A 24,595-nucleotide genomic window follows, 5' to 3' on the forward strand; every position below is an offset into this window, starting at 1 on the left:
TCTAATTTTGGATATCCAACATCAGATTATGATTAAGGAGTGGCATAATTTCATGAAATGTGTAGAGGAAACACTTGAACTGGCTTCAGAGATGCCAGCACCAAAGTTCTGATCATACAACGTGATGTTTTTGTGTGAATAGTACAATTTGTATCCCCTTCACGTTACAAAGAGTTAAAATCCACGTGGTGTTCTAAACATATAGCCCCGTCCATTTCTGAGCAATAACGACATTTTACGACAGTGCCGTGCGTGGTTTTTCAGTTCTCCAGAGTGATACCGGCTGGAGAAACGCAGTAGCAAGATAATACAAGAGAACGGGGAAGCTAGTTTTACTGTCCATACCTGAAACCTGCGTCTTCTCTGGTAAACATAAACCTAGCCGTTAAATGTGGAAATAGGGCTGAGGAGAGAGCGACGCGAAGGAAGGCAACAACAAATTCTAACTGGGGTTGTGAAGTAAGTTGCCTCCCAAGCGGCGCTTTAATAAAAGGAAGCAGAAGATAATTGACCTAAACAACAGAGACAATGGACTACGATTTCAAAGTGATGCTGACCGGAGAGAGAGAACGTGTCGAGGACCTGTTTGAATACGAGGGATGCAAAGTGGGAAGAGGCACCTACGGCCATGTATACAAAGCAAAGAGAAAAGATGGGTGAGTTGATAATGAGAGCCAGTAAGAAGGCCCTCAGGTCCACTAGTCTCTCAATAAAACAACTCGGTTTGTCATGGTTGCTCTTGTTTTCAAGGCCCCCTCTGTTACACCTATTTGTAACTCGTAGTACGGGGAACATTTTAAAGAACCAACTGAATAAACTCAGTACGTCATAGCACTTGGAGAACAGGAGAACATTCTGAGTTCCATGACAAAGCTGATTTGAGCACTGACATCAGTGGCCCAGCACTTTATTTTATTTAACCTTTATTTAACCAGACAAGTTAGTTCGTATTCACAATAACAGCCCTCCAAAAGGCCTCCTACGGGGGCTGGATTAACAGTACAATTAAAATGAACCACGACAAGCGAGACTTAAAACAACATAGCATGGGAGCAACACATGACAGCAACTTTGTAGCAGCACAAAACATGGTACAAACATTATTGGGCACAGACAACCGCACAAAAGGCAAAGAAGGTAGAGAACAATGCATCACGCGACGCAGCCACAACTTTCAGTAACTAACAGCTGTGCAATGTGTTAGGTAAATCCACCAGCTAACCTTGCTGTATTGTAGTTAGTATGCTAGTATAATGCATTTCAAATCCGGTATAGTTTTAAAATGACGCCTGCGCTCGCAGATGAAACGGAACAGAGCGGGGGATGTTGTAACAACATTGTATGTGGGGTATTGCAGTCATCAAGCAAGTCTAGCTCCAAACAGAATAACGAGGATATTTTTGTATCAAATTATGCCGTATTATTTTTTTGCTTTTCGAGATATAATATTTTCGCAGTAATATGAACAAACTGAGTGAAGTAGGCCAGCCTTTGTGTGATAGCCTATTACAGACGCAGCCAAGCAAGTCAGGGGCAGGTGCAGTCGCGCGCAGGGAATGTTTGGCGGGTGTGAGGTGTCTGGATCCGCCTGGCGACACAATACATAATAATGGGTTAACAGAAAGCAGTTTTATCACCAGGTGCTTTACATTGTATGGCACTTTACATTGTATGGAGGAATCTCACCCCCTCTAATAATAGAAGGAAAGTGTTTCAAATCTCAAAAGCAGGGACATTAAATGTATACAGGTATTCTGCATGGATTAACAGTGAAGAGGCCCCCTTCATATAGATGAGATGGACATGATAATAAAAGTGGTCCTTCTATTGGCCATGTTACTCTCTTTACTATCATGTCTTTTCTCCCTCGTATGTAGTGTGGAATAGAAAACTATGCTGTAGGGATGTATAGATGTGACATTTTTGGCCGATACTGATATCTGATATTTTACATTTTAGTGTCCTTTTTTAAGCATTCTAGTACAGTTAAATAGTTAACACACACGGACATAGAGGTCTAAGGCACTGCATCTCAGTGCAAGAGGTGTCACTACAGTCCCTGGTTCGAATCCAGGCTGTATCACATCCGGCCGTGATTGAGTGTCCCATAGGGCAGCACACAATTGGCCCAAAGTTGGCCGGGATAGGCAGTCATTGTAAATAAGAATTTGTTCTTAACTTACTTGCCTAGTAAAATAAAGGTTACACACACACCATACCACACTGACCAAAAAGTTATTTTGTTGGCACTTACGTATGTCCCCATTACCAGTAAAACATCATCAAACCTATTTCTTTCACTTACTTGCTGTTTCGTTGTTAATTTGTTCAGTCGTTTCATTCTCAACCAGGATTTCATCACACATGTCAAACAGTGAAGTTTCAGCTCTGTCTGTTCGTAGCCTCTCTTCCTCTGTGCGCACTGTCACTGTGTCTGTTTCCATCTTGTCCAGCTGTCTCTGTAACATTTCACATAAACCCTGTTTCTTGTTTGCATCGAAGTAGCGGTCCCTGTTCCTAGCATCGAGCATGGTGGCGACATGGTAAAGAGGCTCAGAGAGAATACCACCGAATCACTTGTTCACAGCCTCGAGTACTTTTGTAAAGTTAACCCCACTGTCTGTCTGCAGTTTTGTTGAGCAGGCATTTCAGTACCATGACAGAGGGTTGGCTTATTTCTCCAGTCAGTTGTTCAAATGGTGCTAGGAGTGTGTTCATGTTTCCAAGTTTTAAACATGTTTTCAAATGCCATTGAAATGGCAGCAGTGGAATGAGAACCAGCACATTCTTGAGCATGCAATACGGCTCTCCTCAGTACGAAATCCTCGTTGACCCACTGTGCTGTCAGACTCCGCATGCTCATGGGACTGCCATCGCTGGTCCAAATGTCAGCCGTGAAGCTAATAGCAGTGACGCCCTTATCAAGTAGCATAATGAAATCCATTATCTTGGCGTTAATGGATTTCGCCTTTTGAGTTGTCTCGCTGAAATTTTCTTTGTCTTTCAAATGACTGCTCAACTTGAACTTGTTTAGTTGTTGGAAGTGTGCGTTTAGTATTTTTCTGCTTTTGTTCTGTGTAGCGCTGTATTTTTCGTGGCGTCATTACGTCATCTACCTATGTTATACGTATGCACGTCATCTACCTATGTTATACGTATGCACGTCATCTACCTATGTTATACGTATGCACGTCATCTACCTATGTTATACGTATGCACGTCATCTACCTATGTTATACGTTTGCACGTCATCTACCTATGTTATACGTATGCACGTCATCTACCTATGTTATACGTATGCACGTCATCTACCTATGTTATACGTATGCACGTCATCTACCTATGTTATACGTATGCACGTCATCTACCTATGTTATACGTATGCACGTCATCTACCTATGTTATACGTATGCACGTCATCTACCTATGTTATACGTATGCACGTCATCTACCTATGTTATACGTATGCACGTCATCTACCTATGTTATACGTATGCACGTCATCTACCTATGTTATACGTATGCACGTCATCTACCTATGTTATACGTATGCACGTCAGCTTTGACATCGGTTTTGCACATCAGCGTTAAACTAGACCGCAGGCCGACGCCTGCATTTTTAGCTAATATAGTCCTATTCCGAAATCGTGCATCCATACTATGCTATTATCTCATGACCAAGTACTCTGAAGCACTGTAAAACTTGCAAACAATGTTATTCTATACATGTCTCGATTACATTTTCTCTTCAACCAAAGATGTTTTGAAATTTATGTAATTTATGTAGACCAATGCTGACAACCATTGTAATGCAATTAATAGGCAAATTAGTAATGTCCAATAAATTATTCAAAATACTAGAATATATGGGTTTTGAGCAATCCCCAAATTAGTTTGTTTTGCTATTCTGGTTTAATTACCTTGGGCTCTTAACGTTATTGCATAGACTTCGTTTGACACAAAAATATTTTTATTGCATTGAACGTTTTAGCCTAAACATGTTAGTGTCTGGCTGAGACGACAAACCACTGCAGATGGATCCAAGAATGTAGACCATATCATAGCCATTGCAGCCAGGCAATGTTGTTTATTCCAGTTTTCCCATTGTCTTAAGTGTATTGTTCCCTTCTTGCTCCCTTCATAAATTATTACCAGTGAAAGGACTGGTTAGGTTTATGCTATTACAATAAAGGTATTTTATACAGAGGCCATGAAGGAGAAGAGCTCATTTCGGACTGCAGACACCCTGTCCTTCCCCTTCTGTTCCAATCCAGCCATAACCTAGACTGGTGGTCTAGTCCAGTCCTCCTGGCCCCATCCTAGCCTGGTCCAGTCCTCCTGGCCCCATCCTAGCCTGGTCCAGTCCTCCTGGCCCCATCCTAGTCTGGTCCAGTCCTCCTGGCCCCATCCTAGTCTGGTGGTCTGGTCTAGTCCTCCTGGCCCCATCCTAGTCTGGTCCAGTCCTCCTGGCCCCATCCTAGTCTGGTGGTCTGGTCTAGTCCTCCTGGCCCCATCCTAGTCTGGTGGTCTGGTCTAGTCCTCCTGGCCCCATCCTAGTCTGGTGGTCTGGTCCAGTCCTCCTAGCCCCATCCTAGCCTGGTGGTCTGGTCCAGTCCTCCTGGCCCCATCCTAGTCTGGTCCAGTCCTCCTGCCCCCTTCCTAGCCTGGTGGTCTGGTCCAGTCCTCCTGGCCCCATCCTAGCCTGGTGGTCTGGTCCAGTCCTCCTGGCCCCATCCTAGTCTGGTGGTCTGGTCTAGTCCTCCTGGCCCCATCCTAGACCAACCCCATCCAATCCAGTCCAAACTCATCAAGTAGAGTCCAGATCATCCATGTTTTGTTTAATCCAGCCCAGATCCTTTACTGTAACTGGACTCTCAGGACACAAATCAGACCCACCAAGCAGCATGTCTAAAACATGGCCAGACTGACTGGTGGCTGCAACCGTGTTATACCCAGCCCTAAGTGTTCAAAGATGTTTGTGTTTATTGTAGGAGATTGCTGTTTATGAGCCTCTCATGCCCTCATTTGTTCTACTGGAGTTGAAACATGGCCCGAGGAGGCACAAAGAGCAGTTTATGAGATGATTTGGGCCGGATGGAGGGGTGGTGTTTGTACTAGTGAGGGGCTAACCTAACTTTGTGTGGTGTCCCGTGCCAGCTGCCACAGTCTGTTTCCCCTCTACTGTATGGGGGTGAGCTTGATTATATGACATAAATCTGGAGGATATTTAAGCATTTTGCCCTCTCAGCCACTCATGTACCACCAACTGCCAGCTGACCTCTGTGTCTCAGTGTAGCAAGGCCCCATGGGAACTGTAGTGAACTTTGGTTGATGCTGTATATTTTTCTGTCTTCAGGAAGGATGATAAAGACTACGCCCTCAAGCAGATTGAAGGCACTGGCATCTCCATGTCGGCCTGCAGAGAGATTGCAGTAAGTGTGTTGTTTAGTTCAAGAGCAGACATCCCATAATGTCTGTGTGAATGAATGTTTCTTCTTCTAGTTACTGCGGGAGCTGAAGCATCCTAATGTGATCTCACTGCAGAAGGTGTTCCTGTCACACGCAGACCGCAAAGTCTGGCTGCTCTTCGACTATGCTGAGCATGATCTCTGGGTAATACACACACACACAGGTTTGGGGACGAACTGATTAAAAACCAATTGTAATCTGTAACGTTACCAGCAAAACTATAGTAATCAGATTTAAATACTTTTGAAAAATGAAATGATTAATTCTAGGATTACTTTTAAAATGTTTGCGTACATTTTTTTTTTTTTGACACCTTTCTGTTTTCTCAATGGCATTTAAATCAGCATTGAAAAAATGGTCAAATTTAAGGTCCTGCTTGAGTGAGTCTGACCACAAGTCAGGGACTACTGATGACACACCAAATGCACTTGATGGATTGTGGGAAAAGAGCAGGAATAGGCTTTTGTAGGCCCACAGTCCAAGCTATGTCTTCCAGTGGTACGACATCCAAAGATTATCCAACTTGAATAAAAGCTTGGTGGTAAGGGCCACACAGATATCATTAGTGTTGATATCTACATAGAGCAATGATGTGAATCACACTGCTGCTCTCTCATTTAGCTATTTGCGCCTCATGTATTGTGGCTGTTGTGGATGGCTGTTTACAAATGTATATGTGTATTATTTTACCCAATAATGGTTGAATTGAAGAATAAGCTGTCTATCAATCTGTTTTTGCAACCAGTGAACAGCCAGTGAAAATATGCAACAGCTGCTTAATGCTTATGGGGAAAAAAGTTAGAGGGAGTTCCTCCCTTCTAAACTACTCTGTAGTGTTGTGCTCCATACTGTCATAATTATAAGTCTTATTGTTGAAGATCAAGGTTTATTACATTATTTGGAATGACTGGAAATCGGACCATTTTTTTGTTTAATGTAAAGATTAAGCCTAATCATATAACCTGTAGTAGAAGGCAATGGGTTAGAAGAAGTCTACATAACCAACCTATAAAGTAAAATGCAACGTCCATTTATGGCCAGCTATGTAATCTCTTAACATTGTTTTATCCTGCAATAGATGTCGTTCAGTTGGCAATATTCATTTTTGTCTCCTTCTAAAGCCTCTAAGGGGAAAGTAATCTAAAAGTAATGGAATGATTTGCATGAACACTCACAGATTTTGTATCTGATACATCCATCCACACTATAAACATACACACACACACACGTGCACATTTGTTTTTACATTTACACACTTTGTTTTATAAACATTTGAATATTTTACCTTCACACTTGTTTAAATCCATTGACGCAGACATTGACAAACCACAATAATGATGCTCCCTCTCTCCACAGCACATCATAAAGTTCCACAGGGCGTCCAAGGCTAATAAGAAGCCCCTGCAACTGCCCAGGGGGATGGTCAAGTCCCTGCTCTACCAGATCCTGGACGGTATCCATTACTTACACGCCAACTGGGTCCTACACAGAGACCTGGTGAGGGAGAGGGTAGTGAGGGACAGGGGAGAGACCTGGTGAGGGACAGGGGAGAGACCTGGTGAGGGACAGGGGAGAGGGAAGGAAGGCGAGTGCATCCTTTTCCTGCATGCCAACTGGGTCCTACACAGAGACTTGGGCCTTTTCTCAATTGGATTTGCTCAACTCCTGCGTCCTCTCTCCTCCGTCTCTCGCCTCGTTTTGAAAAATGTCAAAGGTAATTGACAGGTGGCGAGCAGAGGGAACGTGAACGAAAATGTGCTTGTATTAAATTAGATTCTCCTCTCCATTTGTGCGTCATCATGCAAATTACCTTTACAGGTGTGGAATCCCAAAATAAATGTAAAGTGATCAAATAAATGTAGCCTGTTCTGCAATACATTTTTATAGATAAAAGGATAAGTAGCATATACATTTTAAATGTTTGCCTGCTCTTCTTCTCGCAAGCAACAACTGCTTCAAAGGGGGGGGGTCAAATATAAAAACTCTTCTGTGAATGACTGGTTGGATACACATGACTATCGTTGATGAAAGGAGGCTATCGAAGAGGAGAGGACACTCCTCCATTCACCTAACTAATTGACACTCCTCGACCACAGTTTCCGGGTCACGGAGGAGAGAGGATGGAGGACAGACTTTTGCCCAAATGAGAAGGGCCTTTGTATGAGAGAGAGGGGGAGTGTGGAAGAAGGGGCAGTGGGGGGAGAGTGGGCATCCACTAACTGCTTCCTACAGAGACCTGATGAAAGTGGGGGGGAGGAAGGGAGAATAGGGGAGCAAAGGGGGGGAAATGGAGGGATGCAGGAAATGGAACAGTGGCTGAGCACTGTATAGTTGACCTGGTGGAGGAAATGGAGGTGCCTGGCCGGCTTCTCTCTGAGATGTGAGTTTCATTGTTACGCCACCAGAGGGTAGCATTGACACTACCTGAACCATTCATATGTTATTCAGCATAACGCGGCCAAACTAATCTTAATTCCTCTCGTTTGTGTATCTGTGGGTATTAGGATAATGGAAGTAAATATTTGGGTGATATTAACTGTTAATCTGTTTTTCCCCAGAAACCTGCAAACATCCTAGTGATGGGGGAGGGGCCGGAGAGGGGTCGAGTAAAGATCGGTACGATGGAGTTTTTTGTTTTTTTCAGCATAATGCTTTGTCTACATAGACTGGCTATAGTTTATTCACTGGTCATTACACACTATTTGAGCGTTATACTACATTATCATATTATTATGTGGATTATTTCTTGTGTGTTGCTGTACAGCGGACATGGGCTTTGCCCGCCTCTTTAACTCACCACTGAAGCCTTTAGCAGATCTGGACCCTGTGGTGGTCACCTTCTGGTACAGGGCACCAGAGCTACTGCTAGGTGCCAGGCACTACACCAAAGCCATCGGTGAGAATGGCCACTGGGTGGGTGGGTGGGCGTGCTGTGTACCAAGAGCTGAACTTTTAGCTATTCTTCCACCATCCTAGGATAATTACTGTTGTGTGTGTGCATATTTGTGCGAGCATGTTCAAGTGTGTGTTTGTGTGTGTGTGTGTGCGTGGTTTAGAACACACTGTGATATCCAGGGCTCTGTCATATTGTCATATCCAGGACTCTGTCACACGGTCATATTTTACAAGGAGCACATGTGCTCCTAAATTGAAACATGTAGGAGCACAAAGAAATTTAGGCGCAGATTGAGAAATATTTGATGTATTGATGATTTGCCAGCAATTACTAAATATAATTATTTTCCCCTAGGCACTGGTGGCCCAAATAAAAATATTTAGGGTCATGTGAATCCAAAATGGTAGCACTGTAGAGCCCTGATATCTCTAATCCTCACTGTGCATCTGTCAGACATTTGGGCAATTGGCTGCATCTTTGCCGAGCTGTTGACGTCTGAGCCCATCTTCCACTGTCGCCAAGAGGACATCAAGACCAGTAACCCCTACCACCACGACCAGCTGGACCGTATCTTCAACGTCATGGGCTTCCCCGCTGGTGAGAGAGCTGGGCTGGGGCAGGGCCTCCCCTCCTTTAGATCCACCACACACAGGCCACAAAATCAGCATGTAGAGGCTGAGAATACTTAAAAACTGGCTCTGGATTAAGAGGGTTGTCCATGAGTGCTGGGGACTCTCATAACTTATCAGGACATGCCTATGTGCATTGAAATGGTCGCTCGTACAGTATGTGTTAAATTATTAACCTTCCATCTGAATACCCATACTTGCGTTCTAAATAGTAGGCTTTTTGGGGTATGCAAAAATATAACGTCAGTATGTGTACAACTTTAAATGCCAGGATGTTATATTCATTTAGTCTTTTCATCAAGTAGAATTCGCTGCACACTATTGAGGAAGAGAATCGTCTTTTCAGACTTGCGTCTTTTTCATACTCCTCTGATAATCCGAATAGGGAATGCGCTCTACCAAAATGAACGAATAGCGGGGAAGAAGCATGATTGAGCATTAGATTATGCCTTCTCAGCATGGATCAACCTAGTATGTTTATATTTGTTGCTTCCTGCATATGTTTTTATGCAACAGTACGTTCTCAATAGTATGTAGTACTATTAGTACACAGCATGTCGTTTTTAGAAAGTGGTCGGCAAGACAGATTTTGGTAATTTTTGACGTGTGTATTATGAACCTGCCTGGCAAATAGGGATATATATTTATATCTATCTCTCGTTCTTCAGTATTAAATATATAATATTGAAGAACAAGAGTGTAATTAAACCATGACGAGGCACAGTTCTATTCTGGCCTGGCTTGTATGAGCCCAAAGCAATCTGTCTGTCCTGTACAAGCCATCACTGACAGTCTGAAGATGTAATCCTCAGAGAAGCACTCACTGACACAGTCTGATGATGTAATCCTCAGAGAAGGACTGGGAAGACATCAAGAAGATGCCGGAGCACTCCACTCTGATGAAAGACTTCAGGAGGAACACGTGAGTGGCTTTCTGCCAGCTCTGAACAAGATAATTTGTATCATTGTAATAATAGATTTGTCTTCTAATCCAAACTGAAGTGAGGTGGTCTGGTATACAAACTGAAATATGTTTGTATATAACACAGGTATACAAACTGAAATATGTTTGTATATAACACAGGTATACAAACTGAAATGTGTTCGTATATAACACAGGTATACAAACTGAAATATGTTCGTATATAACAGGTATACACACTGAAATGTGTTTGTATATAACACAGGTATACACACTGAAATGTGTTTGTATATAACACAGGTATACACACTGAAATGTGTTCGTATATAACACAGGTATACAAACTGAAATATGTTCGTATATAACACAGGTATACAAACTTAAATATGTTTGTATATAACACAGGTATACAAACTGAAATATGTTTGTATATAACACAGGTATACAAACTGAAATATGTTCGTATATAACACAGGTATACAAACTGAAATATGTTCGTATATAACAGGTATACAAACTGAAATATGTTCGTATATAACACAGGTATACAAACTGAAATATGTTCGTATATAACACAGGTATACAAACTGAAATATGTTCGTATATAACACAGGTATACAAACTGAAATATGTTCGTATATAACACAGGTATACAAACTGAAATATGTTTGTATATAACACAGGTATACAAACTGAAATATGCTCGTATATAACACAGGTATACAAACTGAAATATGTTCGTATATAACACAGGTATACAAACTGCAGCCTTATAAAATACATGGAGAAACACAAAGTCAAACCAGACAGCAAAGCATTCCACTTGGTGAGTTGAAATTAGTTTTCTCAGTCTAACATTGCCTGAAAGTTGTTGTTACATAGCATTCTTCAGTCTGACGTTGTATAAACGTTCCCTCTGTTTTACTCATGCTCTAACGTTTGTGTGTGTGTAGCTCCAGAAGCTGCTGACTATGGACCCGATCCGCAGGATCACATCTGAGCAGGCCATGCAGGACCCTTACTTCCTGGAGGAACCACTGCCCACCTCAGAGTGAGTCAGGACTCTAATAGCACTTTAGAACATATTTATTACATCTGTAACACATGTACAGTGCATTCGGGAAAGTAATCAAACCCCTTTTTCCACATTTGTTACATTACAGCCTTGTTCTTCTAAAATATATATTTTTACATTTGCCTCATCAATCTACATGCAATACCCCATAATGACGAAGCAAAAACAGGTTTTTAGACATTTTCACATTTACATAAGTATTCATACCCTTTACTCAGTACCTTGTTGAAGCACCTTTGGCAGCAATTACAGCCTCAAGTCTTCGTGGGTATGACACTACAAGCTTGGTACACCTGTATTTGGGGAGTTTCTCCCATTCTTCTTTGCAGATCCCCTCAATCTTTGTCAGGTTGGATGGGAGCGTTGCTGTACAGCTATTTTCAGGTTTCTCCAGAGACGTTTGATCATGTTTAAGCCTGGGCTCTGGCTGGGCCACTCAAGGACATTCAGAGACTTGTCCCGAACCCACTCCTGCGTTGTCTTGGCTGTGTGCTTACGATCACTGTTGTGAAAGTTCTCTTTCCAACAGGACAGTCTGTGGTCCTGAGAGCTTTGGAGCAGGTTTTCATCAAGGATCTCTCTGTACTTTGCTCCGTTCATCTCTCCCTCGATCCTGACTGGTCTCCCAGTCCCTGCCGCTGAAAAACATCTCCACAGCATGATGCTGCTGCCACCACCATGCTTCACCATAGGAATGGTGCCAGGTTTCCTCCAGAAGTGACGCTTGGCATTCAGGCCAAAGAGTTCAATCTTGGTATCAAATCAAAGTTTATTTGTCACGTGCGCCGAATACAACAGGTGTAGACTTTACAGTGAAATGCTTACTTACAAGCCCTAACCAACAGTGCTATTTTAATGTAAAAAATTGGTATTAGGTGAACAATAGAAAAGTAAATAAATAAAACGGTGAATATAACAGTAATGAGGCTATATATAGGCACCTGTTAGTCAGGCTAATTGAGGTAATATACATGTAGGTATCGTTAAAGTGACGATGCATAGATGATAAAACAGAGTAGCAACAGTGTAAAAGGAGGGGGTGGGCACAATGTAAATAGTCCTGGTAGCTATTTGATTTCCTGTTCTGGAGTCTTCTAGCTTGGGGGTAAAAGCTGTTGAAAAACCTTTTAGACTTGGTGCTCTGTTACCGCTTGCCGTGCGGTAGCAGTGATGCAACAAGTCAGGATGCTCTCGATGCTGCAGCTGTAGATCCTTTTGAGGATCTCAGGACCCATGCCAAATCTTTTCAGTCTCCTGAGGGGGAATAGGCTTTGTCGTGCCCTCTTTACAACTGTCTTGGTGTGTTTGGACCATTCTAGTTTGTTGGTGATGTGGACACCGAGGAATTTGAATCTCTCAAACTGCTCCACTACAGCTCCATCGATGACAATGGGAGAGTGCTCGGTCCTCCTTTTCCTGTAGTCCACAATCATCTCCTTTTGTCTTGATTACGTTGAGGGATAGGTGGTTATTCTGGCATCACCCGGCCAGATCCCTGACCACCTCCCTATAGGCTGTCGTGGCAGATGTGTTGTTACCTACCCTCACCATCTGGGGGCAGCCCGTCAGGAAGTCCAGGATCCAGTTGCAGTTGCAAAGGATCCTGTGTAGTCCCAGGATCCTTTGCTTAGTGATGAGCTTTGAGGGCACTTTAGTGTTGAATGCTGAGATGTAGTCAATGAACAGCATTCTCACGTAGGTGTTTCTTTTGTCCAGGTGGGAAAGGGCAGTGTTGAGTGCAATAGAGATTGCTGCATCTGTGGATCTGTTTGGGTGGTATGCATATTTGAGTGGGTCTAGGATTTCTGGGATAATGTTGTTGATGTGAGCTATGACCAGCCTTTCAAAGCACTTCATGGCTACAGACGTGAGCGCTACAGGTCAGTAGTTGCCTGAGACTAGCCGCCCTGACAGCGGATGGAACTGAGGAGTATTTCTGTCTGTAATTATGGCCTTTTTGTGGAGAAACTCATTCTGATTGGCTGGGCCTGGCTTCAAGTGGGTGGACCTATGCCCTCCCAGGCCCACCCATGGCAGTGTCCCTGCCCAGTCATGTGAAATCCATAGATTAGGGCCTAATTAATTTTACATTTTTCAATCGACTGATTTACTTTGAACTGTAACTCAGTAAAATCATTGAAATAGTTGAGTTTTATATTTTTGTTCAGTGTATATATTAAAACAACTAAAACATTATTACTACATGTAATACAACAAAACCCCTTACTACATATATTGCATTATAACAAATGTATTACATGTCTGGAGTGATGTGGTCCTATACCCTGTAAGATAAGTGGTGTGTTTGTGTCAGTGTGTTTGCAGGCTGCCAGATCCCATACCCCAAGAGGGAGTTCCTGACAGAGGAGGAACCAGAGGATAAGGCAGAGAAAGTCAGAAATGTGTGTGCCTCTTAGCTTTACATTTGGGTCAAAATATATGTTATATTTATACGTGAATTTTTATCAACAGAGTAAAGGTTTAAAGGGAGCATTTTGAGTGTATTTCCAGTGTGTGGTTGATGAAGCCTTGTGTGTCTTTTAATATTCCAGAAGAACCAGCAGCAGGGGAACAACCACACCAACGGGGCAGGACATACTGGTAACCCTGACAACAGCCACGCACAGGGCCCTCCCCTAAAGAAGGTGCGAGTGGTCCCGCCCGTCACTACCTCAAGTGGCCTCATTATGACCTCAGACTACCAGGTAGGGGTAGTCTCACATACATGCATACATACATACATACATACAAAGCAGCTTACTATATAGCATAGCAATACTATATACTCAGCAAAATCATGCTATCCCACCAAATCATAACTAATCAGACTATTTACAATTTGGTATCTTATCTCTCTCTCAGCGTTCCAATCCACATGCTGCCTACCAGAACCCCGGACCAAGCACATCACTGCCCCAAAACAGCATTGGATACTCCTCTACCTCCCAGCAGCCCCCGCAGTACTCACATCAGACCCACCGCTACTGACCCCTGACCCAGCCCTCGCCTGGCCCACTAGGGAGAATGTACTGAGGGAGGTGGGTGTGTCCATGGCAATACCCGCCCCTCCCCCCACATTTAACCCACCGGTCCACCCTCACTGCAGTAGTCCGTTGGCCCAGTATGAAATACAATGAGCCCATCCTGAAAATTACAACTTCAACCATGAGCAACACATGGAGACTAAACCACAAAACTAGATGGAGAAGAACGGATGCTGTCATTCTTCCCTTGTTCCTTACGCTCTTCGTCGCTGTGTCTATAAACATTATAAAGTTAACCTTCAGAACTGGTACTTAACAAAAGCCACAACATGACAAGCAAACAAAAGATGGCTTCTTTTGCAGTAAAGGCCACCCAGGGTGTTACCCACTCCCTCCTTTCCTTCTCACCACCTCCACCAAAGCTCTCCCCCTTTCCAGCCAGATCCCCTCTTCCTGTTGAAGCTTCGATCAGACTAAAGCTGCTATGTGACTGCCAGCATCGACAGAGTACATGCCCCTCTGTACTCCTGTCGGTCTTTCTTCTTCTCTGTCTGTCCTCCCTTCCGAGGGCGTCTTTGCTGGGGACCGAACTGAGCTGCTGACAGGAGCATGCTGGGAGTTTATGGGCCCCATCCACAACTCTTGTTGGGGGTGTAATTGAGACAAAAACAAAGGAAAGAAAACGACAAAAAAAGAAAAAATATTTGATATTAGTAGTTTATAATTGAATCTGTTTTCCTTGGTTTTCACTGACTGTATAAAAAAAGCAAGTGGCGAAGCAGCTTCCGTTGGCCTGAGAGAGAGCAGCTGTTTTTATCGCTGTGGGCAAAACCTTAGAACTTCATAATTACAAAACCAACCAATCGTGTGGAGGACGGCATATGGAACATGTATTTTATTTAAATATTTTACATGAAGCAAGTATCCTGTCAATAAAAAGTGGAAATGTTAACATTGGAGTTGGGGGTTTCTCTTCTTTGTCTCTGTGTTAACCTGGAAAATGGAAAAAGAACGTATGTTCTCTTCCAGGAATAGAACCGTCTTCAATAATGGAACAATCCCAGTCCATCCTACTTTTTCTCTCTGAGGTCTGTCTTTACTCGTTCACTGCCCTCATTTACTGCCCTCTCTATCTCTGTCTTACTTTCTCACATTCTCACTCTAGTCTGCACCCTTTGCCCTCATCAGTCATCTGTCAGTTACTAAAGCTGCTAGAATGGAACCAGTCTAGCGCTATCATTAAACCAGCCAACGCCAAGTTTAATTTGCTCCCCAAAACACCTTTAAAAACACCCTCAACCTTTGTTATTAGGCCATTTCAAACTAGGCTAGGTCAAGTCCTCATCCCCAAAATATGTTTATTTCAAGCCTTTAACATTAACCCTGTGTGGGGACTGGATTGCATAAAATGGTAAACCATGGGTAGCCTCCCCTATCCACCCTGAGCAGAGACCCTGCCTTTTCTATGACCAACGAGATGTCAAACGGGGAACCTCGATGTCACTCATACGTTTTCAAGGGCTACTATTGGACATTGGGAACACCCACGAATCATTAAAATGCGGTTGCTGACTGCTGATAGGCCGAGGCTGCTGGCGAGTCCCGCCCCCGCGGTGGATTGTTTGGAGTGGCCAGACCGCCAGGGACACAGGATGGCAACGCGATCAGCAGGAGTATCTAACGGGACATGCGGACGGACTTAAATCTATTACGTTTCTGACTGCCGGTGAGGGTTTTTACTATGCTTTTATATGTCAGGATACGAATCGGAATATTACTCACCAAACTGTTTATATTTGGCCTTAATTGAGTATTTTTTTATATGTTGAATTGCGTTAATCCAAATGGCCAAACTACAAAGTCGACCACTGACTGGACGTAGCGGCCGGCCACCACTAGTGGACCCCAGTAGAAGATAATGATTAAGCACAAGGGGGTTCTGTGTCCAAGGCCCGATTCTTTCAATTCAACTCTTGACCATTACTGCACACCCCATTTGGCAACCGCCTTGCTCCGAACCGCTTGATTATTGTTCACTAAAACGTACAAACGGCATTTGATTTAGAAAGTGTCCGGCTATAAAATATTGTAACAATCTGCGGCGGAAGGAAAATAGACTCGGTAACGGGAAGCGACGGTGCGGAACTTTGATTGATCGTGCTTGCCATCAGTTCTCTGTGCATGTTGTATGCATTGGCTGCAGCCAGCACACAGACGGCTGCTTTTGTTGCTCACTCACACTTTACTGAAAGCAAGAGCGATTAACTAGCTCACAGTGTGAATTAGACAACATTATTCTATGAATTTAGGCAGTGACACGTCAGTTATAAGGGTTACTTGCGATAATTAAGCAATAAGGCCCGAGGATGTGGTATATGGACAATATGCCACGGCTAAGGGATGTTCTTAATTAAGACGCAACGCGGAGTGCCTTAGTACAGCCTTAGCTGTGGTATATTGGCTATATATCACAAAACCCTGAGGACTATTCTTTTCTAATATAAACCGTTACCAATTTAATTGGAGTGGTGAAACTAAACGTTTTGTCATACCCCTGCTATATGTGGTGATATACCATGGCTTTCAGCCAATCAGAATTCAGGGCTCAAACCACCAAGTTTGTAATTAACAACAGACAGTTTTTATTCACAAAGATATAGGCTATTAGGGAGAATAGCCATATTCTATATTGTCGAAAAAATAAAGATCCAGCCATGTCGGAGTAGGAGTTAAGTCATTTTTTTAGGGCAATGTGTAACATATCTTGCAATATTTATGACTTCACCACAAGCTCTCCAGCCTCCCTCAAAGCAAGAGGCTGTACCTGACTCATACATTTATAATGTTTCCCTGCTCCGACCTTAATAGAATTTCGGTGTCCATAGTAAAATGTGTCTGTGTGGAGGGTCTTTAGGGAGACAGGAAGCACATCGTCCTGGTGGCAGCAGTCAGGATGTCTCTCTAGTGAAGTTCAAAGGCCCTCAGCTCTCTGAGCTCTGGAGATGGCTAATGGTATAGCTAAGAGGTTACCTGTGGTTTTATGTGTGTATGTGCATGGCAGAGATAGTCCTGGGTGTTTGTATTAGGACTACTCATTGACTTCCTGCAGTTTCTTTTTCCACCTTTCTCTCCCCCCTCACTCTCTCCCCACCTCCCTAACTTTCGTCAGGTAGCCTACCGGTTAAGAGTGTTGGGCCAGTAATCAAAAAGGTCGCTGGTTTAAATCCCAGATCCGGCAAGGTGGAAAAATCTGCCTCTGCCCTCCAGCAACCCTCAACAACAACTGCTCTCGGGGTGCCGTGGACATTGATTAAGGCAGCCCCCCCACACCTCTGATTCAGAGGGGTTGGGTTAAATGCAGAAGACACATTTCAGTTGAATGCATTGTTGTGCAACGGACTAGGTATTCCCATCCCTCGCTCTCTCCCACTTTCTCTATTTACTGTTTTTCCATGTCTCTCTCTTCCCCCTCTCACTCTTTCTCTCCACTCTTCATTCTGAGTGGAGTGTCCTCTTTTCAGGGGATGTTAAAGGAGGGGAGGGGGAGGGGAGGCATGCATGGGAGCACTTTGCTGTTGCCGTGTGAACGGAGCTCCATTGTCCCTGGAACCTTTCAGAGTGGCTTCCCTGAGGTCCCTGCTTGCCCCTCCCCCACCCCTCACTCACTCTCTAGATGCACACACACACACACATGTTCCATGCCTCTCTCTCCCCATTCCCTTCATTAGCCCACTCCCCTACCTCTAATGATGTCGCCTTGTTGTTGGGACCATTCTCACACCAGACAAAACAAGCTCATGGCTCTGCAGAACTTCCTCATTTGAGGGTTACAAAGCAGAGCAGACCAACACATTTCACACACTAGTGTCTTTATATGATAATGTGAGCCTGGTTCATCATCTGGTTGAATACGCAAACCATGGTGCTAATTGGCTGTTTTCAGTGTGCTTTGTGGCAGCAGACGATGATGTAATGTATTCTTTGTTGTCCCATATTGGTATGTGGCTGCAGGCAAGGCTTGGCGGGGGGGTATTGGACCGATGCCAGCTGAGGACCCTACCCATAGCCTTGTAGGGAGGTTGTTTTTTGGTTGTCAGACATTTCTCTTTTCTCCGTTAACACCTCCGAGCTATTATGATGCTATCTATTCATCAATGACATGCATGGCAAAGCCTACTAGATCTGAATGAAAGAGAATGGCTGAGGGGTCATCTCTGCTTTTGGGTGTGCGGCATTATGCATTTTGTTTCGTGCACACAAATCAAATTGTATGTATCACATTAAGCCAAATACAACTAGTGTAGACTTTACAGTTAAATTCTTGCTTACGAACCTTTCCAACGATGCAGAGTTTAAAAATTAAAAATAATATAGTAACTGACACGAGGAATAAAATACACAAGAATGGAGCTATATACAGGGAGGACCAGTACCAGATCAATGTGTTGATATATACAGGGAGGACCAGTACCAGATCAATGTGTTGATATATACAGGGAGGACCAGTACCAGATCAATGTGCTGATATATAGGAGTACCAGTACCAGATCAATGTGCTGCTATATACAGGGAGGACCAGATCAATGTGCTGATATATACAGGGAGGACCAGTACCAGATCAATGTGCTGCTATATACAGGGAGGACCAGTACCAGATCAATGTGCTGCTATATACAGGGAGGACCAGTACCAGATCAATGTGTTGATATATACAGGGAGGACCAGTACCAGATCAATGTGCTGATATATACAGGGAGGACCAGTACCAGATCAATGTGCTGATATATACAGGGAGGACCAGTACCAGATCAATGTGTTGATATATACAGGGAGGACCAGTACCAGATCAATGTGCTGATATATACAGGGAGGACCAGTACCAGATCAATGTGCTGATATATACAGGGAGGACCAGTACCAGATCAATGTGCTGATATATACAGGGAGGACCAGTACCAGATCAATGTGTTGATATATACAGGGAGGACCAGTACCAGATCAATGTGCTGCTATATACAGGGAGGACCAGTACCAGATCAATGTGCTGCTATATACAGGGAGGACCAGTACCAGATCAATGTGCTGCTATATACAGGGAGGACCAGTACCAGATCAATGTGCTGATATATACAGGGAGGACCAGTACCAGATCAATGTGTTGATATATACAGGGAGGACCAGTACCAGATCAATGTGCTGCTATATACAGGGAGGACCAGTACCAGATCAATGTGCTGCTATATACAGGGAGGACCAGTACCAGATCAATGTGCTGATATATACAGGGAGGACCAGTACCAGATCAATGTGCTGCTATATACAGGGAGGACCAGTACCAGATCAATGTGCTGCTATATACAGGGAGGACCAGTACCAGATCAATGTGCTGCTATATACAGGGAGGACCAGTACCAGATCAATGTGCTGATATATACAGGGAGGACCAGTACCAGATCAATGTGCTGATATATACAGGGAGGACCAGTACCAGATCAATGTGCTGATATATACAGGGAGGACCAGTACCAGATCAATGTGTTGATATATACAGGGAGGACCAGTACCAGATCAATGTGCTGATATATACAGGGAGGACCAGTACCAGATCAATGTGCTGATATATACAGGGAGGACCAGTACCAGATCAATGTGCTGCTATATACAGGGAGGACCAGTACCAGATCAATGTGCTGCTATATACAGGGAGTACCAGTACCAGATCAATGTGCTGATATATACAGGGACGACCAGTACCAGATCAATGTGCTGCTATATACAGGGAGGACCAGTACCAGATCAATGTGCTGATATATACAGGGAGGACCAGTACCAGATCAATGTGCTGCTATATACAGGGAGGACCAGTACCAGATCAATGTGCTGATATATACAGGGAGGACCAGTACCAGATCAATGTGCTGATATATACAGGGAGGACCAGTACCAGATCAATGTGCTGATATATACAGGGAGTACCAGATCAATGTGCTGATATATACAGGGAGTACCAGATCAATGTGCTGATATATACAGGGAGGACCAGTACCAGATCAATGTGCTGATATATACAGGGAGTACCAGATCAATGTGCTGATATATACAGGGAGTACCAGATCAATGTGCTGATATATACAGGGAGGACCAGTACCAGATCAATGTGCTGATATATACAGGGAGTACCAGATCAATGTGCTGATATATACAGGGAGGACCAGTACCAGATCAATGTGCTGATATATACAGGGAGGACCAGTAACAGATCAATGTGCTGCTATATACAGGGAGTACCAGATCAATGTGCTGATATATACAGGGAGGACCAGTACCAGATCAATGTGCTGATATATACAGGGAGTACCAGATCAATGTGCTGATATATACAGGGAGTACCAGATCAATGTGCTGATATATACAGGGAGGACCAGTACCAGATCAATGTGCTGATATATACAGGGAGTACCAGATCAATGTGGAGCTATATACAGGGAGTACCAGATCAATGTGCTGATATATACAGGGAGGACCAGTACCAGATCAATGTGCTGATATATACAGGGAGGACCAGTACCAGATCAATGTGCTGCTATATAGGAGTACCAGTACCAGATCAATGTGCTGCTATATAGGAGTACCAGTACCAGATCAATGTGCTGCTATATACAGGGAGTACCAGATCAATGTGGAGCTATATACAGGGAGTACCAGTACCAGACTGCATATGGGGACAAAGATTGTACTTTTTGAAGAAATGTCCTCTGGTCTGATGAAACAAAAATAGAACTGTTTGGCCATAATGACCATCGTTATGTTTGGAGGAAAAGGGGGAGGCTTGCAAGCCGAAGAACACCATCACAACCGTGAAGCATGGGAGTGGCAGCATTGTGTTGTGGGGGTGCTTTGCTGCAGGAGGGACTGGTGCACTTCACAAAATAGATGGCTTCATGAGGGAGGATAATGACGTGGATATATTGAAGCAACATCTCAAGACATTAGTCAAGAAGCTAAAGCTTGGTCGCAATTGGATCTTCCAAATGGACAATGACCCCAAGCATACTTCCAAAGTTATGGCTTAAGGACGACAAAGTCCAGGTATTGGAGTGGCCATCACTAAGCTCTGACCTCAATCCTATAGAACATTTGTGGGCAGAACTGAAAAAGTGTGTGCGAGCAAGGAGGGCTACAAACCTGACTCCGTTACACCAGCTCTGTCAGGAGGAATGGGCCAAAATTCACCCAACTTATTGTGGGAAGCTTGTGGAAGGCTACCTGAAAAGTTTGACCCAAGTTAAGCAATTTAAAGGCAATGCAACCAAATACTAATTGAGTGTATGTAAACTTCTGACCCACTGGGAATGTGATGAAAGAAATAAAAGCTGAAATAAATAGTTCTCTCTACTATTATTCTGACATTTCACATTCTTAAAATAAAGTGGTGATCCAAACTGACGGAATTTTTACTAGGATTAAATATCAGGAATTGTGAAAAACGGAGTTCAAATGTATTTGGCTAAGGTGTATGTAAACTTCTGACTTCAACTGTATATAGTCTAGTGACTGTGTATAGGGTGTGTATATACATTCTATTGAGTGTGCAAGGAGTCCGTGCATATAGTTTGGGTACCATTAATTCACTATTTAGCAGTCTGGCTGTTTAGCAGTCTTATGCCTGGGGGTAGAATCTGTCTCGGAGCCTGTTGGTCCGAGAGTGACGCTCCGGTACCGTTTGCTGGACAGTAGCAGAGTGAACACTCTGACTTGGGTGGCTGGAGTCTTTGCCAATTTTTCGGGCCTTCCTCTGACCCCGCGTGACAATATGGTCCTGGATGGCAGGGAGACCGGCCCCAGGGGTGTACTGGGCTGTTTGCACCACCGTCTGTAGCGCTTTGCAGTCAAGGGGTGGTGCAGTTCCAATACCAAGCGGTGAGGCAGCCATCCAAGATGCTCTCGATGGTGCAGCTTTATACATTTTTGAGGATCTAAGGTACATGCCAAATCTTTTCAGTCTCCTGGGGGGGAAGAGACGTGTCCTCTTCACGACTGTGCGGGTATTATGTGGACCATGTTAAGTTGTTAGTGATGTGCATGCCAATGAACTTGAATCTCTCAACCCGCTCTATAACAGCCCTGTGGATGTGGATGGGGACATGCTCTCCCCTCTTTCCTCTATAGTCCACGGTCAAGTCTTTGGTCTTACTGACATTGAGGGAGAAATTGTTGTCCTGACACCACAGTGCTAAGTCTCTGACCTCCCTGTAGGCTGACCCATTGCCGGCGGTGATCAGGCCTTCCGTCGTTGTGTCGTAAGCAAACTTGATGATAGTGTTGGAGTCATGCGCGGCCATATAGTTGTGAGCGACCAGGGAGTACAGGAGAGGACCAAGCACACATCCCAGAGGGGCACCTGTGTTGAGGCTCAGTGTGGCGGAGGTGTTGTTGCCTACCCTCACCACCTGGGGTCGGCCCGTCAGGGTGTCCAAGGATCCAGTACCAGAGGGAGGGGTTCAATCCCTGGGTATCTAGTTTGGTGATGAGTTTGGAGGGGTTTATGGTGTTGAACGCTGAGCTGTAGTCTATGAACACCATTCTCACATAGTTTTTTCCTCTTTTGTCCAGGTGGGAGAGGGCAGTATGAAGTGCAACTGAGATTGCGTCATCTGTGGATCTGTTGGGACGGTATGCGAGTTGGAGTGGGTCTAGGATGTCTAGATGATGGCGTTGATGTGTGTTATGACCTGCCTTTCAAAGCACTTCATAATTTCAGTTGTGAGTGCTACGGTAGTCATTTAGGCAAGTAACTTTGGAGGTCTTGGGAACAGGGACAATGCTGATCATCTTGAAACATTTTGGGATTACAGACTTGGACAAGGAGAGATTGTAAATGTCTGAAGACTCCTGCCAGCTGGTCTGTGCATGCTTTGAGAGCGCGTCCTGGTATTCTGTCTGGCCTTGCGGCTTTGTGATTGTTAGCTTGTTTAAACGCTTTGCTCAAATCGGCCACGGAGAGTGAGACCACAGTCATCCTGAAAAACGGGCTTTCACACAAGGCAAAGTGCTATATTCCTTGAAGCGAGCATAAAATGCATTTAACTTGTTTGGGAGTTCTGCATCGCTGGGTTTCCCTTTGTAATCTGGTATCGTCTGCAAGCCCTGCCACATACAACGAGCATCGTAGCCGGTGTCATAGGATTCCACCTTCCTCCTATATTGTCCTTTTGCATGTTTGATGTTTCTTTGGAGGTCATAGCGGGATTTCTTGTATGCATCCGTGTCCGTTCATTGTCAGCGGTAGCTTGAGCTTTTTTAGCTAGATACGTTCTTATAATCACTGTGGGGACGACATCGTCTTTACTCTTATTGATGAAGCCCGTGACTGTTGTGGTATAGTCCTCAATGTTATGTGACACTGGGAGGAACAGGACATAAAGATGTGACTCTGGGGGGAACAGGAAATAGAGATGTGACACTGGGAGGAACCGGAAGTAGAGATGCGGAGACCGCTAAAACAGGAAGCTGCTGTAAAATCTGCCTTAGAAACAGGATCAGCTTAGACCCCAATTGCATTGGACAGTGTGTGTGTGGGTGTTGGTCTGAAATGTCAAGTGAATGTGTCTGAGCGTGAGTGTGTGTGTATACAAAACATTAGGAACATCTGTTTGTAAGTCGCTCTGGATAAGAGCGTCTGCTACATGACTTAAATCTAAATGTAAATCTGCTGTTTCCATGACAGACTGACCAGGTGAAAGCTATGTTCTCCTAATGACGTCACCTGTAAAATCATTCAGTGTAGATGAAGGGGGAGACAGATTTAAGAGGGATTTTTATGTCTCGAGTCAATTCAGACATGGTGCAGACAAGAGGATCGAATCCAGGCTGCATCACATTTGGCCGTGATTAGGAGTCCAATAGGGCGGTGCACAATTGGCCCAGCATCGTCCAGGTTTGGTAGGGGTAGGCCGTCATTGTAAATAAGAATTTGTTCTTAACTGACTTGTCTAGTTAAATCAAATTCAGAGGGTGAATGGGTAAGACAAAATATTTAAGTACCTTTGGTAGTGGGTGCCAGGTCCTTCGGTTTGTGTCAAGACCTGCAACACTCTTGGGTTTTTCATGCTCAACCATTTCCTGTGTATACAGAGGGGTCCACCACAAAAAGGACATCCAGCTAAGTTCACACAATTATGGGAAGCATTTGAGTCTACATGGAACCACATCCCTGTGGAACGCTATTGACACCTTGTAGAGTCCATGCACTGACAAATTGAGGCTGTTCTGAGGGCAAACTCAATATTATGAAGCTGTTCCTAACGTTTGGCATCCTCTGTGTATATTTGTGTCTGAACTGTTGACCCTAAACCTGGGCAGTGGTGAGGCTGGGAAGCAAAGCTGGGCGGTGGTGAGGCTGGGAAGCAAAGCTGGGCGGTGGTGAGGCTGGGAAGCAAAGCTGGGTGGTGGTGAGGCTGGGAAGCAAAGCTGGGCGGTGGTGAGGCTGGTAAGCAAAGCTGGGCGATGGTGAGGCTGGTAAGCAAAGCTGGGCGGTGGTGAGGCTGGGAAGCAAAGCTGGGCGGTGGTGAGGCTGGGAAGCAAAGCTGGGCGGTGGTGAGGCTGGTAAGCTAAGCTGGG

General features: G+C 44.2%; 2 protein-coding genes across 6 annotated transcripts in view; both read left to right on the forward strand.

The window, feature by feature from the left end:
• Positions 1 to 228: 228 nt before the first annotated feature.
• Positions 229 to 14,934, forward strand: cdk8 (cyclin-dependent kinase 8). Its single transcript, XM_046292784.1, has 13 exons — positions 229 to 656; positions 5,357 to 5,432; positions 5,503 to 5,613; positions 6,826 to 6,966; positions 8,028 to 8,085; positions 8,234 to 8,365; positions 8,819 to 8,962; positions 9,847 to 9,916; positions 10,670 to 10,742; positions 10,870 to 10,967; positions 13,306 to 13,393; positions 13,544 to 13,696; positions 13,854 to 14,934. The coding sequence occupies exons 1-13, from the start codon at positions 529 to 531 to the stop codon at positions 13,977 to 13,979; spliced, it is 1,398 nt and encodes a 465-aa protein (XP_046148740.1). The 5' UTR covers positions 229 to 528; the 3' UTR covers positions 13,980 to 14,934.
• Positions 14,935 to 15,599: 665 nt separating this feature from the next.
• wasf3b (WASP family member 3b) overlaps positions 15,600 to 24,595 on the forward strand; it is a 30,582-nt gene continuing 21,586 nt past the window's right edge. The window contains exons 1-3 of one of the 5 annotated variants that reach the window (XM_046290838.1): positions 15,612 to 15,701; positions 17,149 to 17,378; positions 17,987 to 18,045. The gene's annotated coding sequence lies outside the window, so the exon portion shown is untranslated. Of the gene's footprint in view, positions 15,702 to 17,144; positions 17,379 to 17,986; positions 18,046 to 24,595 lie in introns of all 5 variants that reach the window. The other 4 variants (XM_046290836.1, XM_046290837.1, XM_046290839.1 and 1 more) reach the window with 4 other exon arrangements.

The sequence above is a fragment of the Oncorhynchus gorbuscha genome, linkage group LG12, assembly GCF_021184085.1.
Source record: "Oncorhynchus gorbuscha isolate QuinsamMale2020 ecotype Even-year linkage group LG12, OgorEven_v1.0, whole genome shotgun sequence".
Taxonomy (NCBI): Eukaryota; Metazoa; Chordata; class Actinopteri; order Salmoniformes; family Salmonidae; genus Oncorhynchus; species Oncorhynchus gorbuscha.

What these genes read in the sequence shown, in the direction of transcription:
- cdk8 (XM_046292784.1), top strand. Translation starts at nt 529, where the DNA reads ATGGACTACGATTTCAAAGTGATGCTGACCGGAGAGAGAGAACGTGTC. An exon ending in GAGGGGTCGAGTAAAGATCG is followed by an intron (nt 8,086 to 8,233) that starts GTACGATGGAGT and finishes GTTGCTGTACAG; the next exon opens with CGGACATGGGCTTTGCCCGC. An exon ending in GCACTACACCAAAGCCATCG is followed by an intron (nt 8,366 to 8,818) that starts GTGAGAATGGCC and finishes TGCATCTGTCAG; the next exon opens with ACATTTGGGCAATTGGCTGC.